The 18,825-nt window shown below is 35.0% G+C and overlaps 1 protein-coding gene and 10 non-coding genes across 11 annotated transcripts; all 11 read left to right on the top strand.

Annotated features, from left to right (window-relative positions):
* Positions 1-34: 34 nt before the first annotated feature.
* Positions 35-4,910, top strand: LOC133858649 (protein CMS1). The gene is made up of 6 exons (XM_062294122.1): positions 35-316; positions 419-614; positions 803-875; positions 3,841-3,890; positions 4,083-4,196; positions 4,586-4,910. The coding sequence occupies exons 1-6, from the start codon at positions 43-45 to the stop codon at positions 4,719-4,721; spliced, it is 843 nt and encodes a 280-aa protein (XP_062150106.1). The 5' UTR covers positions 35-42; the 3' UTR covers positions 4,722-4,910.
* Positions 1,709-1,794, top strand: LOC133859020 (small nucleolar RNA Z122). The gene has a single exon (XR_009898686.1). It is a non-coding gene; the product is annotated as a small nucleolar RNA Z122 (small nucleolar RNA).
* LOC133859010 (small nucleolar RNA Z122) lies at positions 1,934-2,019 on the top strand. The gene has a single exon (XR_009898677.1). It is a non-coding gene; the product is annotated as a small nucleolar RNA Z122 (small nucleolar RNA).
* Positions 2,148-2,233, top strand: LOC133859015 (small nucleolar RNA Z122). The gene has a single exon (XR_009898681.1). It is a non-coding gene; the product is annotated as a small nucleolar RNA Z122 (small nucleolar RNA).
* Positions 2,369-2,454, top strand: LOC133859014 (small nucleolar RNA Z122). The gene has a single exon (XR_009898680.1). It is a non-coding gene; the product is annotated as a small nucleolar RNA Z122 (small nucleolar RNA).
* On the top strand, positions 2,591-2,676 carry LOC133859017 (small nucleolar RNA Z122). Its single transcript, XR_009898683.1, has one exon. It is a non-coding gene; the product is annotated as a small nucleolar RNA Z122 (small nucleolar RNA).
* LOC133859013 (small nucleolar RNA Z122) lies at positions 2,794-2,879 on the top strand. Its single transcript, XR_009898679.1, has one exon. It is a non-coding gene; the product is annotated as a small nucleolar RNA Z122 (small nucleolar RNA).
* On the top strand, positions 3,010-3,095 carry LOC133859016 (small nucleolar RNA Z122). The gene has a single exon (XR_009898682.1). It is a non-coding gene; the product is annotated as a small nucleolar RNA Z122 (small nucleolar RNA).
* Positions 3,215-3,300, top strand: LOC133859018 (small nucleolar RNA Z122). Its single transcript, XR_009898684.1, has one exon. It is a non-coding gene; the product is annotated as a small nucleolar RNA Z122 (small nucleolar RNA).
* On the top strand, positions 3,434-3,519 carry LOC133859019 (small nucleolar RNA Z122). Its single transcript, XR_009898685.1, has one exon. It is a non-coding gene; the product is annotated as a small nucleolar RNA Z122 (small nucleolar RNA).
* LOC133859011 (small nucleolar RNA Z122) lies at positions 3,650-3,735 on the top strand. The gene has a single exon (XR_009898678.1). It is a non-coding gene; the product is annotated as a small nucleolar RNA Z122 (small nucleolar RNA).
* Positions 4,911-18,825: the final 13,915 nt, after the last annotated feature.

Genomic DNA, 18,825 nt, shown 5'->3' with positions numbered 1-18,825 from the left:
AAAGACTAAAACTTAAACCCTGGGAGAACAGAGGACAAGGAAATGGGGAGCGGGAAAGCGGAGAAGCCCTCAAAAAACCCTAAAAAGAAGCGGAAGCCGCTTGGCCCAAACAGAGTCGAGGCGAAGCCTAAGTCCAAGAGGAAGCGCGAGAAGAACCGGGCTGACCTAATCGAAAGCAAAAGCGACAATGAGAAGAGCCGAGACCAAGAGGTGCAAGCGGCTCCAGCGGCCGAGCAGCAGCTTAGTTTCTTCCTCGATCAGTTTCAGTCCGCCAATGGGGTCCAGCTTTCTTCTCTCGAGTTGGATTCAATCAAAGGTACTTTCGATTGCCCCTCTGTTTGGTTTCCGAGACCCGAGAAGAAAATAAAATCGGTGTTTGGTGAGTGATTGGTGTTCTGTGGTTTTCTGAGTCAATCAGATACGTGCATTGTGGAGCTATCTCAAGATATGGACCAAGAGGTTGAAAACTTGGGGAACCATATGAAGGCAGCGTTTGGCCCATCGTGGAAAGAATCGCTTTGTGAAAAGCATCTCTTAGAAGGAAAAGTTGATCCCGGGAGTCCCGCACTTCTTATTATTAGTTCGTCTGCCTTGAGATCAATACAACTTCTAAAGTGTGACTGCTTTTCATTTCGCTCGCAGTGATTTTATTTTTCTTTGTTCAAATTTGTCGAACCAATTGCATCGTTTATGTTGCTAGCGTATCTGTAATGTGCCGCAGTTTCATATTTTTTTTTTTTTTGTGTGTTTTGTAATTAAAATAATGTTTCTGAGGAGTTCGTTAATAATTGTGCTCCTATAGGGGCTTTCGGTCGTTGACGAAAGAGTGCCATGCCGCAAAGCTATTCTCGAAGCATATGAAGGTTGAGGAACAGGTAGGCTCTCTATCACTTCGATTTACTTCACTCGGCTCTACTTTTACTCTTACATTGCTAATGCAACTTTTTATTATGGTTGGGATAAATGATGCGGAGAGGTTTGAAGTTATTCAATAGATGCATGAGGGCAAGAGTAGTAGAGTTAAATGTTAAGTAGGGGGACAATGAGAGGAACCCGGTTGAGAGATTTAGCAATATGATGCTCTGAAATGATTTGTTTGTATTGTCCGTGCTCAAAGTGACTATAAGTATAAGGGGAGCCTAGTAGGATTTAGATTGAAGTGACAAGAAGCACTTGACTTTCGTATGGTTCAACTCTGTGAATCTCATCAAGTTCTTGATAGCTGTGCTGGTTGACCGTAAATATCAGGGATTGGGTCCCATCAATTGAGCACTTTTTTTGTCGATTAAATGCAGTGATAGTCAGTTTAATTCATGATCAACTTTTCAAACCAAATGGGAGTGAGTCATATAAGTCTTGAACTATGTTCTTTAATTTAACTTGAAGAACTACGAGTGCATCTATAATATAGAATAGAAATTTGGCATTAGTTTTAATCTTCCACAAAATGTATAGCACTTAATAAATTAGACAGGATCTAGATGACATATTTTAGTCATCTATTGAATTTATTTTATATAACGCCAGTCAGTTTTTTAACTTTTTTCATACAAGATTTTTCTTGCCTTTGCATCACCTACATTCTCTTTTTGGATTTTGATGGTTGCACCTTTTTTATGTGTTATATCCTCAGTTCTCCCCTCAAGTGTTAAATAACAAGTGGATGCATCTGCTTTCACCACTAATTTGCAGTTGTCTTATTGTGAACTTTGGGAATTGATGATAAGATAAAAAGATTGGCAAAGGCACCAGCGATGCTGAGATTATCCGTTTGCACGTCAGTCTGATCCCTAGCCTCATTAGTTATGACTTCTTTTTTACATATTGGTATCTATTTTATATTTTATTTTTCATTTTTTACTTCAGTGATCTTGGTTAGGCATCCAACTATCTGTGGTGAGTGAGATGAATGGATTTAGGGTTTATATTGGAGTTTGGGAAATGATGTCAAAATTTGAAAAGAATGACTGAAGCATTAGCTCTGCTGAATATTATTTTGCACGTCAGTCTGATCCCAAATTCTGTGGTTGGTTCAAATCATTCGAGGTTCTATTTTATATTTTATTTTTCATTTTTTACGTCAGTGATCTTTATTAGGCATCCAACTATCTGTGGTGAGATGAATGGATTTAGGGTTTATATTGGAGTTTGGGAAATGATGCCAAAATTCGAAAAGAGTGACTGAAGCATTAGCTCTGCTGAATATTATTTTGCACGTCAGTCTGATCCCAAATTCTCTGTGGTTGGTTCAAATCATTTTAGGGTCTATTTTATATTTTATTTTATTTTTCATTTTTTACTTCAGGGAGCTTTATTAGGCATCCAACTATCTGTGGTGAGATGAATGGATTTAGGGTTTGTATTGGAGTTTGGGAAATGATGCCAAAATTCGAAAAGAGTGACTGAAGCATTAGCTCTGCTGAATATTATTTTGCACGTCAGTCTGATCCCAAATTCTCTGTGGTTGGTTCAAATCATTTTAGGGTCTATTTTATATATATATATATATTTTCATTTTTTACTTCAGTGAGCTTTATTAGGCATCCAACTATCTGTGGTGAGATGAATGGATTTAGGGTTTGTATTGGAGTTTGGGAAATGATGCCAAAATTCGAAAAGAGTGACTGAGGCATTGGCTCTGCTGAATATTATTTTGCACGTCAGTCTGATCCCAAATTCTCTGGTTGGTTCAAATCATTTTAGTGTCTTATTTTTTATTTTTTATTTCAGTGATCTTTATTAGGCATCCAACTATCTATGGTGAGATGAACGGGTTTAGGGTTTGTATTGGAGTTTGGGAAATGATGCCAAATTTCGAAAAGAGTGACTGAAGCATTAGCTCTGCTGAATATTATTTTGCACGTCAGTCTGATCCCAAATTCTCTGTGGTTGGTTCAAATCATTTTAGGGTCTATTTTATATTTTATTTTTCATTTTTTACTTCAGTGATCTTTATTAGGCATCCAACTATCTATGGTGAGATGAATGGATTGAGGGTTTGTATTGGAGTTTGGGAAATGATGCCAAAATTCGAAAAGAGTGACTGAAGCATTTGCTCTGCTGAATATTATTTTGCACGTCAGTCTGATCCCAAATTCTCTGTGGTTGGTTCAAATCATTTTAGTGTCTTATTTTTTATTTTTTACTTCAGTGATCTTTATTAGGCATCCAACTATCTGTGGTGAGATGAATGGATTTAGGGTTTGTATTGGAGTTTGGGAAATGATGCCAAAATTCGAAAAGAGTGACTGAAGCATTAGCCCTGCTGAATATTATTTTGCACGTCAGTCTGATCCCATATTCTCTGTGGTTGGTTCAAATTGTTGTAGGGTCTATTTTATATTTTGTTTTTGATTTTTTACTTCGGTGATCTTTATTAGGCATCCGACTATCTGTGGCGTGCTGATGACTGGATTTAGGGTTTGTATTGGAGTTTGGGAAATGATGTCAAAATTCGAAAAGAGTGACTGAAGCATTAGCTCTGCTGAATATTATTTTGCACGTCAGTCTGATCCCGTATTCTCCGTGGTTGGTTCAAATCATTTTAGGGTCTATTTTATATTTTGTTTTTGATTTTTTACTTCAGTGATCTTTATTAGGCATCCAACTATGTGTGGTGAGATGAATGGATTTAATGTTTATATTGGAGTTTGGGAAATGATGCCAAAATTCAAAAAGAGTGACTGAAGCATTAGCTCTGCTGAATATTATTTTGCACGTCAGTCTGATCCCAAATTCTCTGTGATTGGTTTAAATCATCTTATCTTACCCTCTTTTTTTCCGAGTGCAATTGTCTAATGATTCTCTATGTTTTAATGTTTTTCTTTGTAATTGATGCAGGTATCATTGTTGAAGAATCGCGTTAATATTGCAAGTGGTACACCAAGCAGGTTGGTCATCATATTGAATTATAATAAGTTAGTCAAGACTTTGTTTTCTCAGTGAATCTCAGGCAGGTTGTTGTCTACCACTTTCAAATTGTTGCTGTGCCAAATGACATTTTTTTTTCCCTATCCTGTCTTTGAGCTCGTTTCCAATGCAGTTGAATAATTTGGTCATGCATACTTTTCATTCAATCCCAGGATAAAGAAGCTAATTGACATTGACGCTTTGGGACTCTCGCGGTTGGCAGTGATTTTGCTTGACATACACCCAGATGTTAAGGGCTATTCCTTGTTTACGCTTCCACAACTCAGGTTTGATTTTGATTTATGAGTTAATCCATCTCCATCTTCCTTGACATCATGCATTTATTGCATTATTGTTTGTTGTTGTTTGCAATGTTTTCCAGTGTTTCATATTGGATACCTCCCTCCAGTCCCCCCCTTCAACTTCTGTGAGGTTTGTTTGATACAATAGACCTCCCAGGAAATTGCGTTTTAAACATTTTTTGTTCTAGAATTGCACTAGATCTCACCTTAGTACAATAATAGATGTCGAAGTAAAGAATTCTTCGTTTTTATTTTAATTTTAAATTCACTCGCATTTTATTGGGTGGTGCTGAACCTTTGATATCAATTCTTGTTTGTTCAATATTATGAGAGGAGAATCTTTCGAATTCACTCTTATGCATTTTATTGGGCAGGGATGAATTCTGGGACTTGTACAAGAACTATTTTCACCAGCGCCTACTCCAAGGTGATATGCGTATTTGTCTCTATGGTCCATTAACAAGTGGCACCAAGTCCAGTGGGAAAAAAAGAGGAGTTACTGAGGATTAAATAACACTAATTAGGTACAAATTTTGAGCCAAATATGTTACGCCTCAATATTTTTCGATTTTGTTTCACCCAAAACACATCTCCTTCCAATTTGCGTTGCTAGTTTTTTCTTTCTTTCTTTCTTTTTGGTGAGTTTATCTATAAAAAAGAAAATAGTTGGTGAAATGAAATATTCACTCATTCCTTCTCTCTCTCTCTCTCTCTCTCTCTCTCTCTCTCTCTCTCTCTCTCTCTCTCACTCTCTCTCTCTGCTTTTTTATTTGGTATCATTTTTGCCAATCCCCTTCTGTATTGATGCATTTCGTTTAGGGTTGGGCATCAACTCCGGCGGAGTCGGAAATGGGGGTTTTAGCTTTCGTCTTTGCCTGAGTCGGAAAACCTCCAACTCCTCCGACAGGTTTAATTTTCAAGAAGTTTTCAGTTTTCATGATCACATCTCCACCATGAAAAGTCCAAAAAAAAAAAAAAAAAAAAAAAAAAAAACCTTTACTTCATCAATCTCAGCAATGGTTTATTGGAATATGAAGGGGATTTTGCATTTTGTTCCTCCAATCTCCAATAGTGAAAAAAACCCCATCAATTTGAACGGTGTTGGGGTCTAGAGCGTGGAGAGTGGAGAGGCGAATGGTGGAGAGTTTTGAGGAACAATGGTCAACAAGATTCCGAGTCTTAACGGATTTATAGGGAAGAAGTAACATATTTATAGGTTTCAAAATTAGATTATCAATAAAATGCAGTCCTAAATTATAGGTTGGTGTGCGCACTCGCTTCTAAAAAATTGTTAAATACGAAGTTGGCTCTTGTGTTTTTTGTGTGTATCAAATTAGTCATTGAGTTTTAAAAAGTGATAAAATTAGTCGATGTGCTTTTTTCTGATAGTGTAAAATCAGTCCTTTTGTCTACTTCTGATTACGTACCCTTTTTTCCTGGGCGAGTTTTGGTTGTAAGTAAATAATGGTGGTGTAGGGGCAATGCTCATGGGCTAGGCACAAAAGAAAACCATCGATTTGATGATAGACTAAGTGCGATTTTGTTTATGGTGATGTGGCAAGGCTGACCCGGAGTAAGAGGACTAGATAGAAAACTGATTTGGCAATATTTGATGATTGTCAGGCATATAGAGAAATGATCCCTACACTCATTTTTCACAGCAGCCTCACAACAAGTTGACGTGGCTGGTAATATTTTATTATTTCTTTTGTTTTCTTTTCTTTTCTTTTTGTAAAAAAGTAATAAAATATTACCAGCCACATCAGCTTGTTGTGAAGATGTTGTGAGAAATGAGTGTAGGAATCATTTCTCATGATTATATAGAGATGGTAATGTATAACGCAACGTGATTGGACTAAATTGCTTTTTTACACGTGGCAGATGACCACTAACAAAAATAAATAAATAAATAAATATAGAAGGAATGATTAATTTTAAATTGTCAGAAAGTATAAAGACTAATTTTTATTATTTTTGAAAATTCAAGGACTAATTTAGTACACATATCTGCATAGGCCTGGATCGATCGGACATGACAATACCAACTGATTTCAAATTGTACTGTCCTGTATAACCAATTAATAGTTTAATTATTTCTTGATTTCGAACCAAATTTTGAGGAAGAAAATAATAAAAAGTTTGTGACGAATAGTTGCTTATTCGGGATAGGATAAAGCATCGTGTTCAAACATTCTACTATTATCTTCTTTAATCAATAAATTTGCACCAATAGGAACACTATTGACATATTAATTGATCAACTCAAGGTTAAATGGTCTTTGATAAAAACGAGTTATATGCTTTAGAATATTAATTAAATTAGTTATTTTTTATTAGTTTAAATTTTTTAGATAAGTAGATATTTAATATGGTATTAAAGGAAAATGCTTTAGTTCGAATCTTGTTGTCTTCGTCAATCACCTTTATTTAAATTAAATATTTCACATATTAACTTAAATAAGTATAAAGTTGTATAAGCCAATCTGAACCCAAATCATTTAATTACACGGGTTATACTTCTCAACTAGTCAACTTTGACAGTTGACACAATCCATTTAAATAAGTGGATTACAGGGTCTACATAACCTATTTAATAAACTGGTAGTTTGGGTTAATCCGACTTGAATCACTTGTTTAATTAACAATATTCTCAATTATTGAGCATGAAAATGCCATTTTATACAATAAATATTGGCATAATAATTCCTAATTATTGAACATAAAAATGAATTATACTAATAAAGTTATATCTTTACAATTATAGATGAGATTGAGGATAATTTTTTTGTCTTAAGACTTTGGGATTTTAAAACTAATGGTAAAAATTAAAAAAATGTTTTAATTTACATGAGTTATGCAAATCGTTTGTTGGTTAAGCAAGTTGACACGAAATTTACCGGTGTATCAATTGAGTCTGATCGGGTGGATTTGGTTTGGCTCGAATTACATTTTATTAACCTCTAACCCACTCATTTTGTGTTGGGCTTATATTGGATTCGCGGATCGTATAAAAAAATTACCAATCATAGTTCATCCCACTACTAGTTTTAAGGTTTTAAAGGCTTCAAGTAGATTATTCTTTTTCTCTCTACCAAAAGAAGAAGAAAAAATAGGGATAATTACACTTAACCCCCCTGATTTATCCACGGTGTGGCGATTTACCCCCCAATATACCAAAATTGGTACATGACCCCCCCGAACTTGCCAACGTGTGGCAAAATCAACATTCCGTCCAATCGACCGTTCGTTTGGACGGAAAATCGGTCACGTGCAAGTCACGTGACCATTTAAGACAGAGACCCTCCCCAAGTCACGTGACTTGCACGTGACCGACTTTCCGTCCAAACGAACGGTCGATTGGACGGAAGGTTGATTTTGCCACACGTTGGCAAGTTCAGAGGGGTCATGTACCAATTTTGGTACATTGGGGGGTAAATCGTCACACCGTGGATAAATCAGGGGGGTTAAGTGTAATTATCCCTTTATTATTTGCCCCATCTCGTTGCCCTTGGCTCTATGCTCATGACCATACTAAACATTGACCATTGATATAGTTTAACTAAATGATTATGTGAAATAATTTAAAGAGTAATGCTATATACCACATTTTACGTGACAATTATCTCACATTGTTAACATAACAAACCTGATTAACCATTAATTTTTTTTGGGAAGGAAAGTACACTTTACCCCCCTGATGTATCTACCTATTGGCAATTTGTCGCCCAATGTTTAATTTTTAGTAGATGACCCCCCTGAAGTTGTATCTGTGTGTCACCGTGGATCTTCCGTCCACATGCCCGTCATTTTAGACAGAAACTGTGTCACGTGCAGCGCACGGTCACGTTTAACACAGTTTCCATCCCTAAATTACCCCTGACATCATCTAACCCACACATATCACTGTCTTGTGCCCCTCCAAAACATCACTTTCAAAATTTGTTTCCCACTCGACTTCACTCTCCACTCAAAAGGAAGAAGGCGACGAAGAAGGGGACATCGATTTCCCAATTTTGGTCCCCACCCGACACCGATATTCTCTCAACCAAACCGAAAAAGCAGGTGAATGTCTTTTTCATTCATTTTTTTTTTGTGATTTCTATATAGTTTAGGGTTTGTCGGCATTTGGGTTTTGAAGAGTGGGTGGGTGCATAGTAACTTTCGAGTTTTTGGGGGTTTCGGTTGTATGGGATTTGTTTACTAATTTCTAGGGTTTTGGGGTTGTTGGAGATTTAGGTTAAAAACATTACAACTATCGGGAATTTGGGGGTTTCGGTTGTATGGGATTTGTTTACTAATTTCTAGGGTTTTGGGGTTGTTGGGGATTTAGGATAAAAACATTACAACTGTCGGGAATTTGGGGGTTTCGAGAATTTAGGGGTTTCGGTTGACACTGATTTAAGTTGAGGGTTTGTATTTTGTTTGTTTAGTTTAACTGTGATTATAATAAAACTGTTTACTAATTTCTAGGGTTTGGGGATTTGGGATAAAAGCATTACAACTGTCGGGAATTTGGGGGTTTCGGTTGACACTGATTTAAGTTGAGAGTTTGTATTTTGTTTGCTTAGTTTAATTGTGATTATAATAAAACTGTTATTAATTTCTAGGGTTTTGGGGTTGTTGGGGATCTGAGATAAAAGCATTACAACTGTCGGGAATTTGGGAGATTCGGTTGACACTGATTTGAGCTGAGGGTAGGGGTGTAAACGAGCCAATCTTGAGCAAGTATTGCCTATCCGAGATCGGCTCGTTTAAGTAACAGTAAAGCTCGAGCTCGAGCTCGGCACAAACTAAAAAATCCTGTGCGAGACCGGTTCGTGTAGGAAAATATATTGTCCGAGCTCGAGTACTCGGCCCGAGCTCGGCCGATTCAAAAAAGAGAAACACAGAAAGGTTTATACATTGTGTAATAAATGGAAATTACCTTGGAGGCTTTCTCGGGACCGAATTGGATTTCTCGGACAACAATTTGGTGCAGGCCAATATGAGTTTCACGGGGAAGACCCATTTGGTTATGGAGGAGAACACTAGCTCTGCGAGTTGGAGTCCTCAGGAGCAAAGGAAAAATAGGATTCAAAGGAGTTCGTGCGATGATCGGAGTCGAGAGTGGGTGAAATTACTTATCAAGCTTTCTTCTGCTTCTCGAACAGACTTAATTGAGTTAGAATTTGTCTTTAAAGATTAAGGGTAAAGTCGAAAATAAGATGAGAGTGGGGTTTTTGAAAGAAAGAGGTGAGCATTGCATTGTACAGGTGATAGAACGTGGCGCATGGCTCAAGACTGGAGACGCATGATTCCGTCTTGTGGGTCTTGTGCAGTCACTTGCCAAACAAGTCATGGAGTCAATTGTCACTCATGTCATGCAGCCAGGCGCCAGGGACTCAGGCTGAGGCGTGCCGCGTGATTACCTGGGGCACAAGCTCTACAGTAAACGTTTTGGTCTTTTGGACTTTTGGTTTCTTAAGTGAAAAATCCCCTACAACGTTATTTTATATGGTCTCAAATGTAGGCTACATGTGGGTTTGAGATCAACGTGCAATGAGAGATAACCGATCAGATGGGATCTGTGATTGAAAGTAGGTGGATAGCACTTTGGCAGCATTCAGCAACATGATGCCACATGTTAATCAATTATAACACTCTACAGGACAAGCTACACGCATCGAGATGTTGAAATCTCTATAAGACTAAAATAATAACAAGCAAACTAGTTTTATTTTATTTTATTTTTTTCTTAAAAAAAGGGAAACTATTTTTATATGGGTAGTGCTAACACTGTCAAATAGGTTCCTTCTCTTTTTCATAAAAAAAGAAGAAAAAAAATTCCTTCTCTTTTACATGGGAAAATTAGTGACCTTTATGTTGTGTTTAGCACTCCAATATACGTACGATTTTTTTTTTTTTTCAAAAAAACTTGATTTATTCCTTTTAAGTTTTCACCACATTTTTAATTAGTCCTTAAAGTCAATTTACTGTATCCATATTTCTATTTTTTTCAATTTTACCAATCCCTTAAGATTTTTCGTTAAATCCTTACCGTAGGTGTCAAAATTTGTAAAATACCCTTGTTCTAAGGAAGAAAAAAAAAAATATTGCATGAATTTAAGTTTTAGTCAAAATTTAACGAAATTTACAAAAGTACTCATGTCTAAATCTTTAAAAAATTATATATATATATATATTGTATTTTAAGAATTTTGATAGGATTTAACGTAAAATCTTAATTGGTGGGTGAATTCATGTGTAAGTCGTGTATTACAACTGTAACCCACGATGAAAATTAAACGGTTGTGATTGAAGAAAAAAAATTTAACGATTAAAAACTTCCTGAATAAAAGTGTAGAAAAAATTATGAAAAATTTAAAATTATTAAATCAACAATATATGATTAATAAATATATAATTTAATAAAAAAAATTGAAGACTCATAAAACGCACTGTTTCATTATGGAAAATTGCTTCCACACGCACCGTTACAACTTAAAAAAAAAAATGTTTATATAATTAGACACTTAACCATAAATTAAAGTGAAGTATATTATTTACACACATCATACACAAATTGTACACACAACACAATCCTTTTAGTTTTTGGTGTGTTTTTATTTTTTACTTTTTTTAAAAAAAAATAAAAATTAAAAAAAGCTAAAAGGCATTGTGTGTACAATATTTGTGCAAATAACATAAGAGTTAGTGAGATCATGCTGCATACAACTAGGAGAAATAAATCTTGATTTATTATGTAGATTTGGTCAATCTCATTCCCATATTTGCATTTTTTAAGATCTTTTATAATTATAGGATTTCAATACTTACATGTGGATTTGGTCAATACTTACAATTTACTTAATATAGATAGATATAGTGATCGTATCATATAATCTAAGCATTATCATATGATCTCGAACAAAAATGTATTATCATTTAATTTTTTGCACTAAGAAAATAAAACAATAGTCAATATAAATACTAACTAAAATATATTTAGTTTTTTTTTTGAACAAAATCTCTACTTCTTCATTAATCCGATAACCATAAAAACAACTTGATCCCATAATGATAAGTTAAAACATTAACAATGATAATTATAATATTATCATGTGATTCATGTGGTCAATAGTCCTATATATATATTAATATAATGATAATACTTTCTTTCTTTTTAAGTCTATTGATAATACTAATTAGATCATATCTAACGGTTATATAACACAATAGGGATTTGATTCTTGTACAACACTAATACAACAACTGTACAACAACTCTTCACATGAAGGTGGGCCCTAGTATGTGGGACCCACCCTCATGTGAGGGATTGTTGTACAGTTGTTGTATTGGTGTTGTAAATTTAACATTTTCCAACACAATATTATATCATATGATCTAAATTATAATGATAATACAATTAATATCTAAATTGTGATTATAATTAACATATGAGTGATTTCAATCATAATAACTTAATTGGAGATTATATGAATCACATTCTCATTATATATGAATAATATGATTAGGTTTCATAAGTGTCATTATATCATATGATTAATGTGAATTCATAATTACTAACTTATGCATGTAATCTATATACCTTGACCCTAGTCATTGTATCTAAATATTACTAATAATTATTAAATACTTAAAATCTTAAATCATACTTAATCAGTGTATGAGTCTATCTCTAAGTACTTAAATACTTAACCATTATATTACTATAAATTTATATACTTATATGACATTATGTACCTGTAATTTATACTTATAACTTAATTTATAATTATATATGTATATATATTTATAAATTTGAATTATAAATCATATCATATCACTTGACTTATGAGATTATCTATGCATCTATAATAAGTATTATCACTATGAGTCATAAATCATAATTATCATAATTCATAAGCTATCTACTAATAATACTAATATCATATGATCATACGATTTAAGTATCATCATATGATAACATATTAATATGATCTAACAATTCGTATGATCTTAGATCTTGGATTATGTGATGTAATGATTACTAACTATCTAATAATAATACTTATAACATATAAAAAGTGATTACATGTCATATGTCAATGATGCCATAATGTTATATTATTATATGATCATATATTCCTATTATATTACATGAATAATAAGATTAAGTATCTGGATTGCCATTATATCATATGATTAAGAATTAAGTATTGATATTATTCAATTTTAATATTTTATATACATGTAACCAATTAATATATACTAACCAATGATCATTGTTAATTGTTACTTAATTTATGCTTATATATATATATATATATATACTAGTCGGACCTTAATAAACGAGTCGATCCTTATACGAGCGGGTTCACGAGCTTTAGTCGAGTCGAGTTTATACAAATTTGCATCGTTTAATAATCGAGTTTGATTTTCGTGTTTACGAGTAGCTTATTTAATAATCGATTCGAGCACGAGTCAAGTTTATTCGAGCCGATCTCAAGTAAGCTCACGAGTAGCTCAGCTCGTATACACCCCTAGTTGAGGGTTTGTATTTTGTTTGCTTAGTTTAATTGTGCTTTAATGACATAGGTCAAATAGAAAATACAGTGGACTTTATTAATATAAACATCCATTAACAAAGAAGCAATGGAATACAAAAATAAATAAATAAGAATAATAAAATTTAATACATACTTCAGACCATTTTTCTCACTAAATAGTTGGAATGCTACTTCAACCTCAAAAATGCACAAAAACTTAAGAAATTAGATATATAAAATATCAAACCTGTTCTCCCTAACTGGGTAAATATATAATCTAAAATCCCTCTCAGATAAGGTGAAAAACAATTAAACATTGCCACTGTAGAGCTTGAAAAGTAATTAATTACATCTTTGATTTGTTAAGCAAATTGAGAAAACGGATTAAGGGGGAACACCAATCACATAGTATTTCCATAGTTATTACGTCTTTATGATTTCAAAATAGCATAATAAGACGACAACAATTTGGCGGAATGGCAATGGAAGTCTGAGTAGAAGTTGAAATCTAATGTGAGGAACTAAGCCAAAATAGGCAACTCATAATTTTTTCATCTGCAAAAATAGCAACACAATCTAGCATATCTTTCAAGCATATTGAGAAACATTCAAGCCGTACCGCGAGAAAAATATGACTACATATACCAAATTCACAACAACAGTTGTTTTAAATCATAGTAAACATTTCTTGTCTTTGTTTGAGAGTAAAATTTACTTCAGCATCAAAAAGGAAAGCATCAATTAGTTATAGGATCTAAAAGCTCAAAGTCCATAAACCTCCTCTCCAGTTTCTATAATTCAAAAATCACAACAAAATTTAACCTTCGCAAACACTTGAGACATACCTATATGCACAAAGATACATAGACAACTCAGTCACTTCAATAAAAAATTTATCAAATAAGTCCTTTACCTTTTCACAAATAAATAAATCACAGCACACACAAGCCAAAAAAGAAAAAAGAAAAAGAGGCACAATTTATATAAAAAGAGAAGATTATGGAAAGCTAGCAGTAAATAGTAGGTATAACTCTCATCCAAATCCAACTAATTAGCTAACTTTCAGTAGTAGGTTAAAGTCAGTCCAATCATAAACTAACCAAGGAAGAAATAACTCAAAACATTCAAAACATTCTAAAACTAACCAATGATGTAGTCCAAGCATCCAAAGTATATGCTTTGAAGATAAAAGCATCCAAAGCATATAGTGGTCCCATGTTCTCTCTTGGTGCATAACATATTAATTCCCTGGGGGCATATTGATGGCAGTGGGTTCATAGCTTATTTTTCCTTGGATGAATTAGGCTGTAAATGTAATGTAATGTAAAATTAAAATTGTATATTAGTGGTCCCCTAGTCCAATTGATAATGTAATATTTTTGAATGTGTAGGATGAAATTAGTGTTTGAGATAAATTATGGGGGTAGGTTCGACAGAACATATGGAGTCATCTATTCAGGGGGGTGAAATGGTTGTTCATCCTCAAAGTGTTGATCCAGATAGTTTTACTTTTTCTATGCTTAAGTCTATTGTGGAACAATATGGGTACAATCCGGGTGACTTAATTTACTTTAGAGACCCCAATAAAGATCTAGTTGTGGGTTTGCATCTAGTGTCCTCGGATTATGATGTGCTTTATATGTCATCGGTACATGTGGAGAACAATGTTGTTGAATTGTATATTGTTTCTTTCCAAGATGATAGGGAAAGTGAGGAAGATGATGAAGAGGAAGATGTTCGAGGTAAGGTTGCTCTTAATGATCCATGGTGGGATGATAAAATTAGCGATGATGAAGATATTTTTGAAGTTAATTATGATGTCAATAGGGCTGACCCCTCAACTTATGAGTGTGTGGAGGGTGATGGAGAGAATGAGGATGGGGATGGGAGTGGGGATGGGGATGGGTTTGAGGGTGGTGCTGGAGTTGAGGGTAGGAGTGGGTCATCTACATCGTCCCACGGCATGCAGCCATTTGAAGATGTTGAGGTGGTTGACAATGTTTCTGAAATGGGTAGAAGTGACATCATGTTGTCACCACCTGTTAGTGATGAAGATTCTGGTGGGATTTCATCTAATCTTGGTTCGGAGTTCCATGCGATAGACCTTGTTAATCCAACCTCAAAGCTGAAGATGAAATTTTATAGTTTACAACTATTCAGAGAAGCTGTTAAGCAATACAATGTACAGAGGGGCAAAGACATACAATTTGTAAAAAATGAAAGAGCTAGATGTGTTGCGGTTTGTAGAGATCCCTCTTGTGACTACAGAGTCTATGGTAGACAGATGAGTGATGAGCAGTCTTTCGAAGTAAGGTCATTAAGACCTAAACACTCTTGTACTCGTGTATACAAGAGCTCAATTGTAAATTCTAGGTGGATATCAGATAAGTTGTTTGACAAGCTTAAGATTCAACCAGACATGCCACTTGAGGTGATACAAGATGAAGTGAAGAGAAAATGGAACGTAGAAGTGACCAAGAGCCAAATGTATAGGGGTCGAAAAAGGGCAGGAAAACAGATTTTTGGTAATCTAGGTGAACAGTACGGCAGGTTGTGGGATTACTGTGAAACTTTGAGGCAAACAAACAAGGGCAGCTGTGTTATGATGAAAGTTGAGAGACCTACCTCTGCCTCGGAATCTATGTTCCAAAGACTTTATATGTCCCTTGCAGCCATGAAGCAAGGGTTCCTGGAGGGTTGTAGGCCTGTTATCGGCCTAGATGAGTGCTTTCTGAAGCGTCCCTACAAGGGAACACTACTAGCTGCAGTTGGCAGAGATGCCAACAACAACATGTACCCTATTGCAATTGCTGTTGTGGAAGCTGAGATAAAAGAGAGCTGGACTTGGTTCTTGGAGTGCATTGTTTCAGACCTTGGGTCCCATGCGAGGCACGTTAGGCATACTTTCATTTTTGATCGGCAGAAGGTTAGCTTTATTACTTACATAACTTTTTTTTTTTAGAATTTTAAATAATTTTACATTTTATTACTTACATAATTTTAACACTGCCAAGCTGGAATAGGCAACCTCCTGCACCTGCACCTAGACCACCTCCACCACCCAGGAGGATGTCAGGCAGACTGAAAGTTCCAATATATCCCAAACCACCAGTTTGGATTGATCTTACTGAAAGAACAACAGATGGATGCAGAGGGAAAGTGTATGGTAAAAACCCAGCAACCCCAGCTGTGATATCGTCAACGGTTACCAAGGAGAAAGGGAACGGTAAAAGAATGGTGCATTCAATTGAGAAAGGGATACAGATCATGGACTCAAAGATGAAGAAGAAAAGGCCAGAGTGAAAGCATTGATTAGGTCTATTTATTTTTCTTTTTTTGGTGTAATGTTTTATTTTGGACAATGAAATATGTGTTTGGAGGTAGGGTTGCATGGTAAAAACTGCAGGGTTTTTTGGACAATGAAATGTGCAATGTAATTATATGTTTGGAGGTAGGGTTGCATCTTTTTTTCATTTCTATGTGCGATGTAATTATGTGTTTAGAGGTACAATTTGTTTTTGAGTAGTGCATTGTTGATTTGTGTGAAAAGCGTGATGCAATTGTGTTTGATACCAATAGTTTGGTTGTCAGACTGGTATGACAAATATGGAAGATTAGATGAGGCTAAGAAACTATATGTTGAGACTAAGAGACGGATATTCTTCTTAATAATTCTATGATTTACCTCCATATGACTGCTTGCAATAATGCAGGATTTCTTTTGTTCAAGAAAAATGAAAAGGGACTATGGCCTAGCTCCTTAACGTTGCCCTACTTGTAACACACATATTTATGCAATTGTCATTGGGCATGAGACTAAACCTAGCTTGTGTCCTGAGAATGAGAAAGTATGATAAGTTGATAACAAACCATAGCTAATAAACGTTGTCATTTGGTAAGTGATGTGTAAAATAGTAACAAGTGAAGCCCATTTTTTAAAGCTTTTCAAGTCTAATTTATTTATCTATTTCCACATACAAAAAAATAACCAACTACCAATTCACGTACATCACTTCATGTTTAGGTTACAAACTTGTGTCTAAAAGATCAACAATTCTATGGCACATACAAAAAATAACCAACTACCAAATCACATACATCCCTTCGTGTTTAGGTTACAAATTTATGTCCAAAAGATCAACCCTATACACATACAAAAAATGGCCTACATTACAACATAAAAATGGGGCCTACATTACAACATAACATGGCATACATTACATCGAAAAGGTCTACATTACAAAACAAAAGGCCATTGTCTTTAAGGTAACAACATACGACCACGTCCAACTTCAAACGCACCATTTGAAGTTGATCCTGCCATTAAAAGATACGCCACGATCAATATCCATGTACATAGAATTATTGTCCTATAATTTTTTTTCATTGCTTGATACTTGATCTGCCCAATCTCGATTTATTTACGAAGGGCGGCATTTTCAATCTCCATCTCTGCCTCCGCCTTTGCAACTTCAGTTTCAACCATTATACGACATTGTTCAGCTGCTTCACTCTCCATCTTCTCCTTAAACTTTGCAACTTCGATTTCAACCATTGTACAACAGCGGTCGGCTTCTTGAATCAAACTTACATGCCATTCCCGCAAACGGCCTACTACCCTCTCTCCATATTGACACATTTTAGGATCAATCCATTCCCAAAAACCACATGCCCGAATTATCTACAAAACTCCCCACAAAAAAAAAAAAAACAGTAAATAAAATAAGAACATTCCCTCAACCCTAAAAACAAACCACAACACCAAATGTACCTATAAATTAGAATAAAATTGCACTTAAAATGTTAAACAAAACTGCACTTAAAATGTTAGGACCATTTTAATAGACTACATTTTAAACAACTACAACTACTAAGAAACTACATTTTCAATCATCTCTATTTTTATGCATTAACGATCACAATTTCATGCAAAAACTCATACCTACATTAACAAAACAGTGGATTCGGACAGTTCATTAACAACTCAGTATTTCCCAAGAATCTCCATCAAGCCTCCCATAATTCGGCAGATTGGTTGTGTACGTATTTTAATTTTTGTTTCCTTTAAACAAAAACTCATGAAAGAATTGCTTTTCATTGTTCCAAAATCAAGCAAACCCATAAATGCGAATTAATTTTTCAAATCCAAAAGTCATGAACACTTCCCACTTTAACAATGGGCACAACCTAAACCCTAATTTTCAAAATAATGAAAATCTGCAACATTCCCATCATATAAATTTACAGTTAATGAGAGTTTTAGTTAGACTTATACCTTGCAATTCTCGCATTTTCGAAACCTTCTACCGAATTTTTTTTTCGGTGTACAAGGTTAACACACAAGTCTGATGCTCGCAATAACAAAGTGGCTTCATTGCAGATGTTGCCCAACTCATTGAAGAATCCGACTCTGAGGTAGCAGTCCCCGACGGTCCAGACGGTTGCATTATCGGCAATAGCAGGACTTCGAAACCTAATTTCTCCAGCTCCTACGGTCTGTTTCAGTGTGGGAGAAGACAAGAAATAAGCCAACAGGTCCCCACAATGGTCCGACAATATAAGTGATGTTTGGGTTGAGTGGGTTAGATGATGTCGGGGGTAATTTGGGGATAGAAACTGTGTTAAACGTGACCGTGCGCTGCACCGCCTGCATGTGACATGGTTTCCGTCTACAATGACGGGCATGTGGACGGAAGGTCCACGGTGGCACACAGATACAACTTCAGGGGGGTCATCTACCAAAAATTAAACATTGGGGGTCAAATTGCCAATGAGTGGATACATCAGGGGGGTAAAGTATACTTTATTTCTTCTTCTTTTTAAAGAGAAATGCTATGTACCACATTTTTATCCCACAATTACCCTATGTGGCAATCTCAACAAACCCTTTAATTTTTAATTTTTTATTATTTTTTTTAACAACGACTAATCGTAGTGTTGGTTGAAACTGTCATGTCAACATTGTTAAATAATTATATGATTAAAATTAGTTTATAGCATTATTAAATGATATTAATGTCTCTCTCACTTTCTCCCGTGTGTGTTTTTTTAATGGGTTGACGGGTCAACTCACAGACCATTTAACA

The sequence above is a fragment of the Alnus glutinosa genome, chromosome 1, assembly GCF_958979055.1.
Source record: "Alnus glutinosa chromosome 1, dhAlnGlut1.1, whole genome shotgun sequence".
NCBI classification, from domain to species: Eukaryota; Viridiplantae; Streptophyta; class Magnoliopsida; order Fagales; family Betulaceae; genus Alnus; species Alnus glutinosa.
The sequence above is the reverse complement of the archived record's forward strand: the minus strand, read 5'-3'. Positions and strand labels throughout refer to the sequence as shown.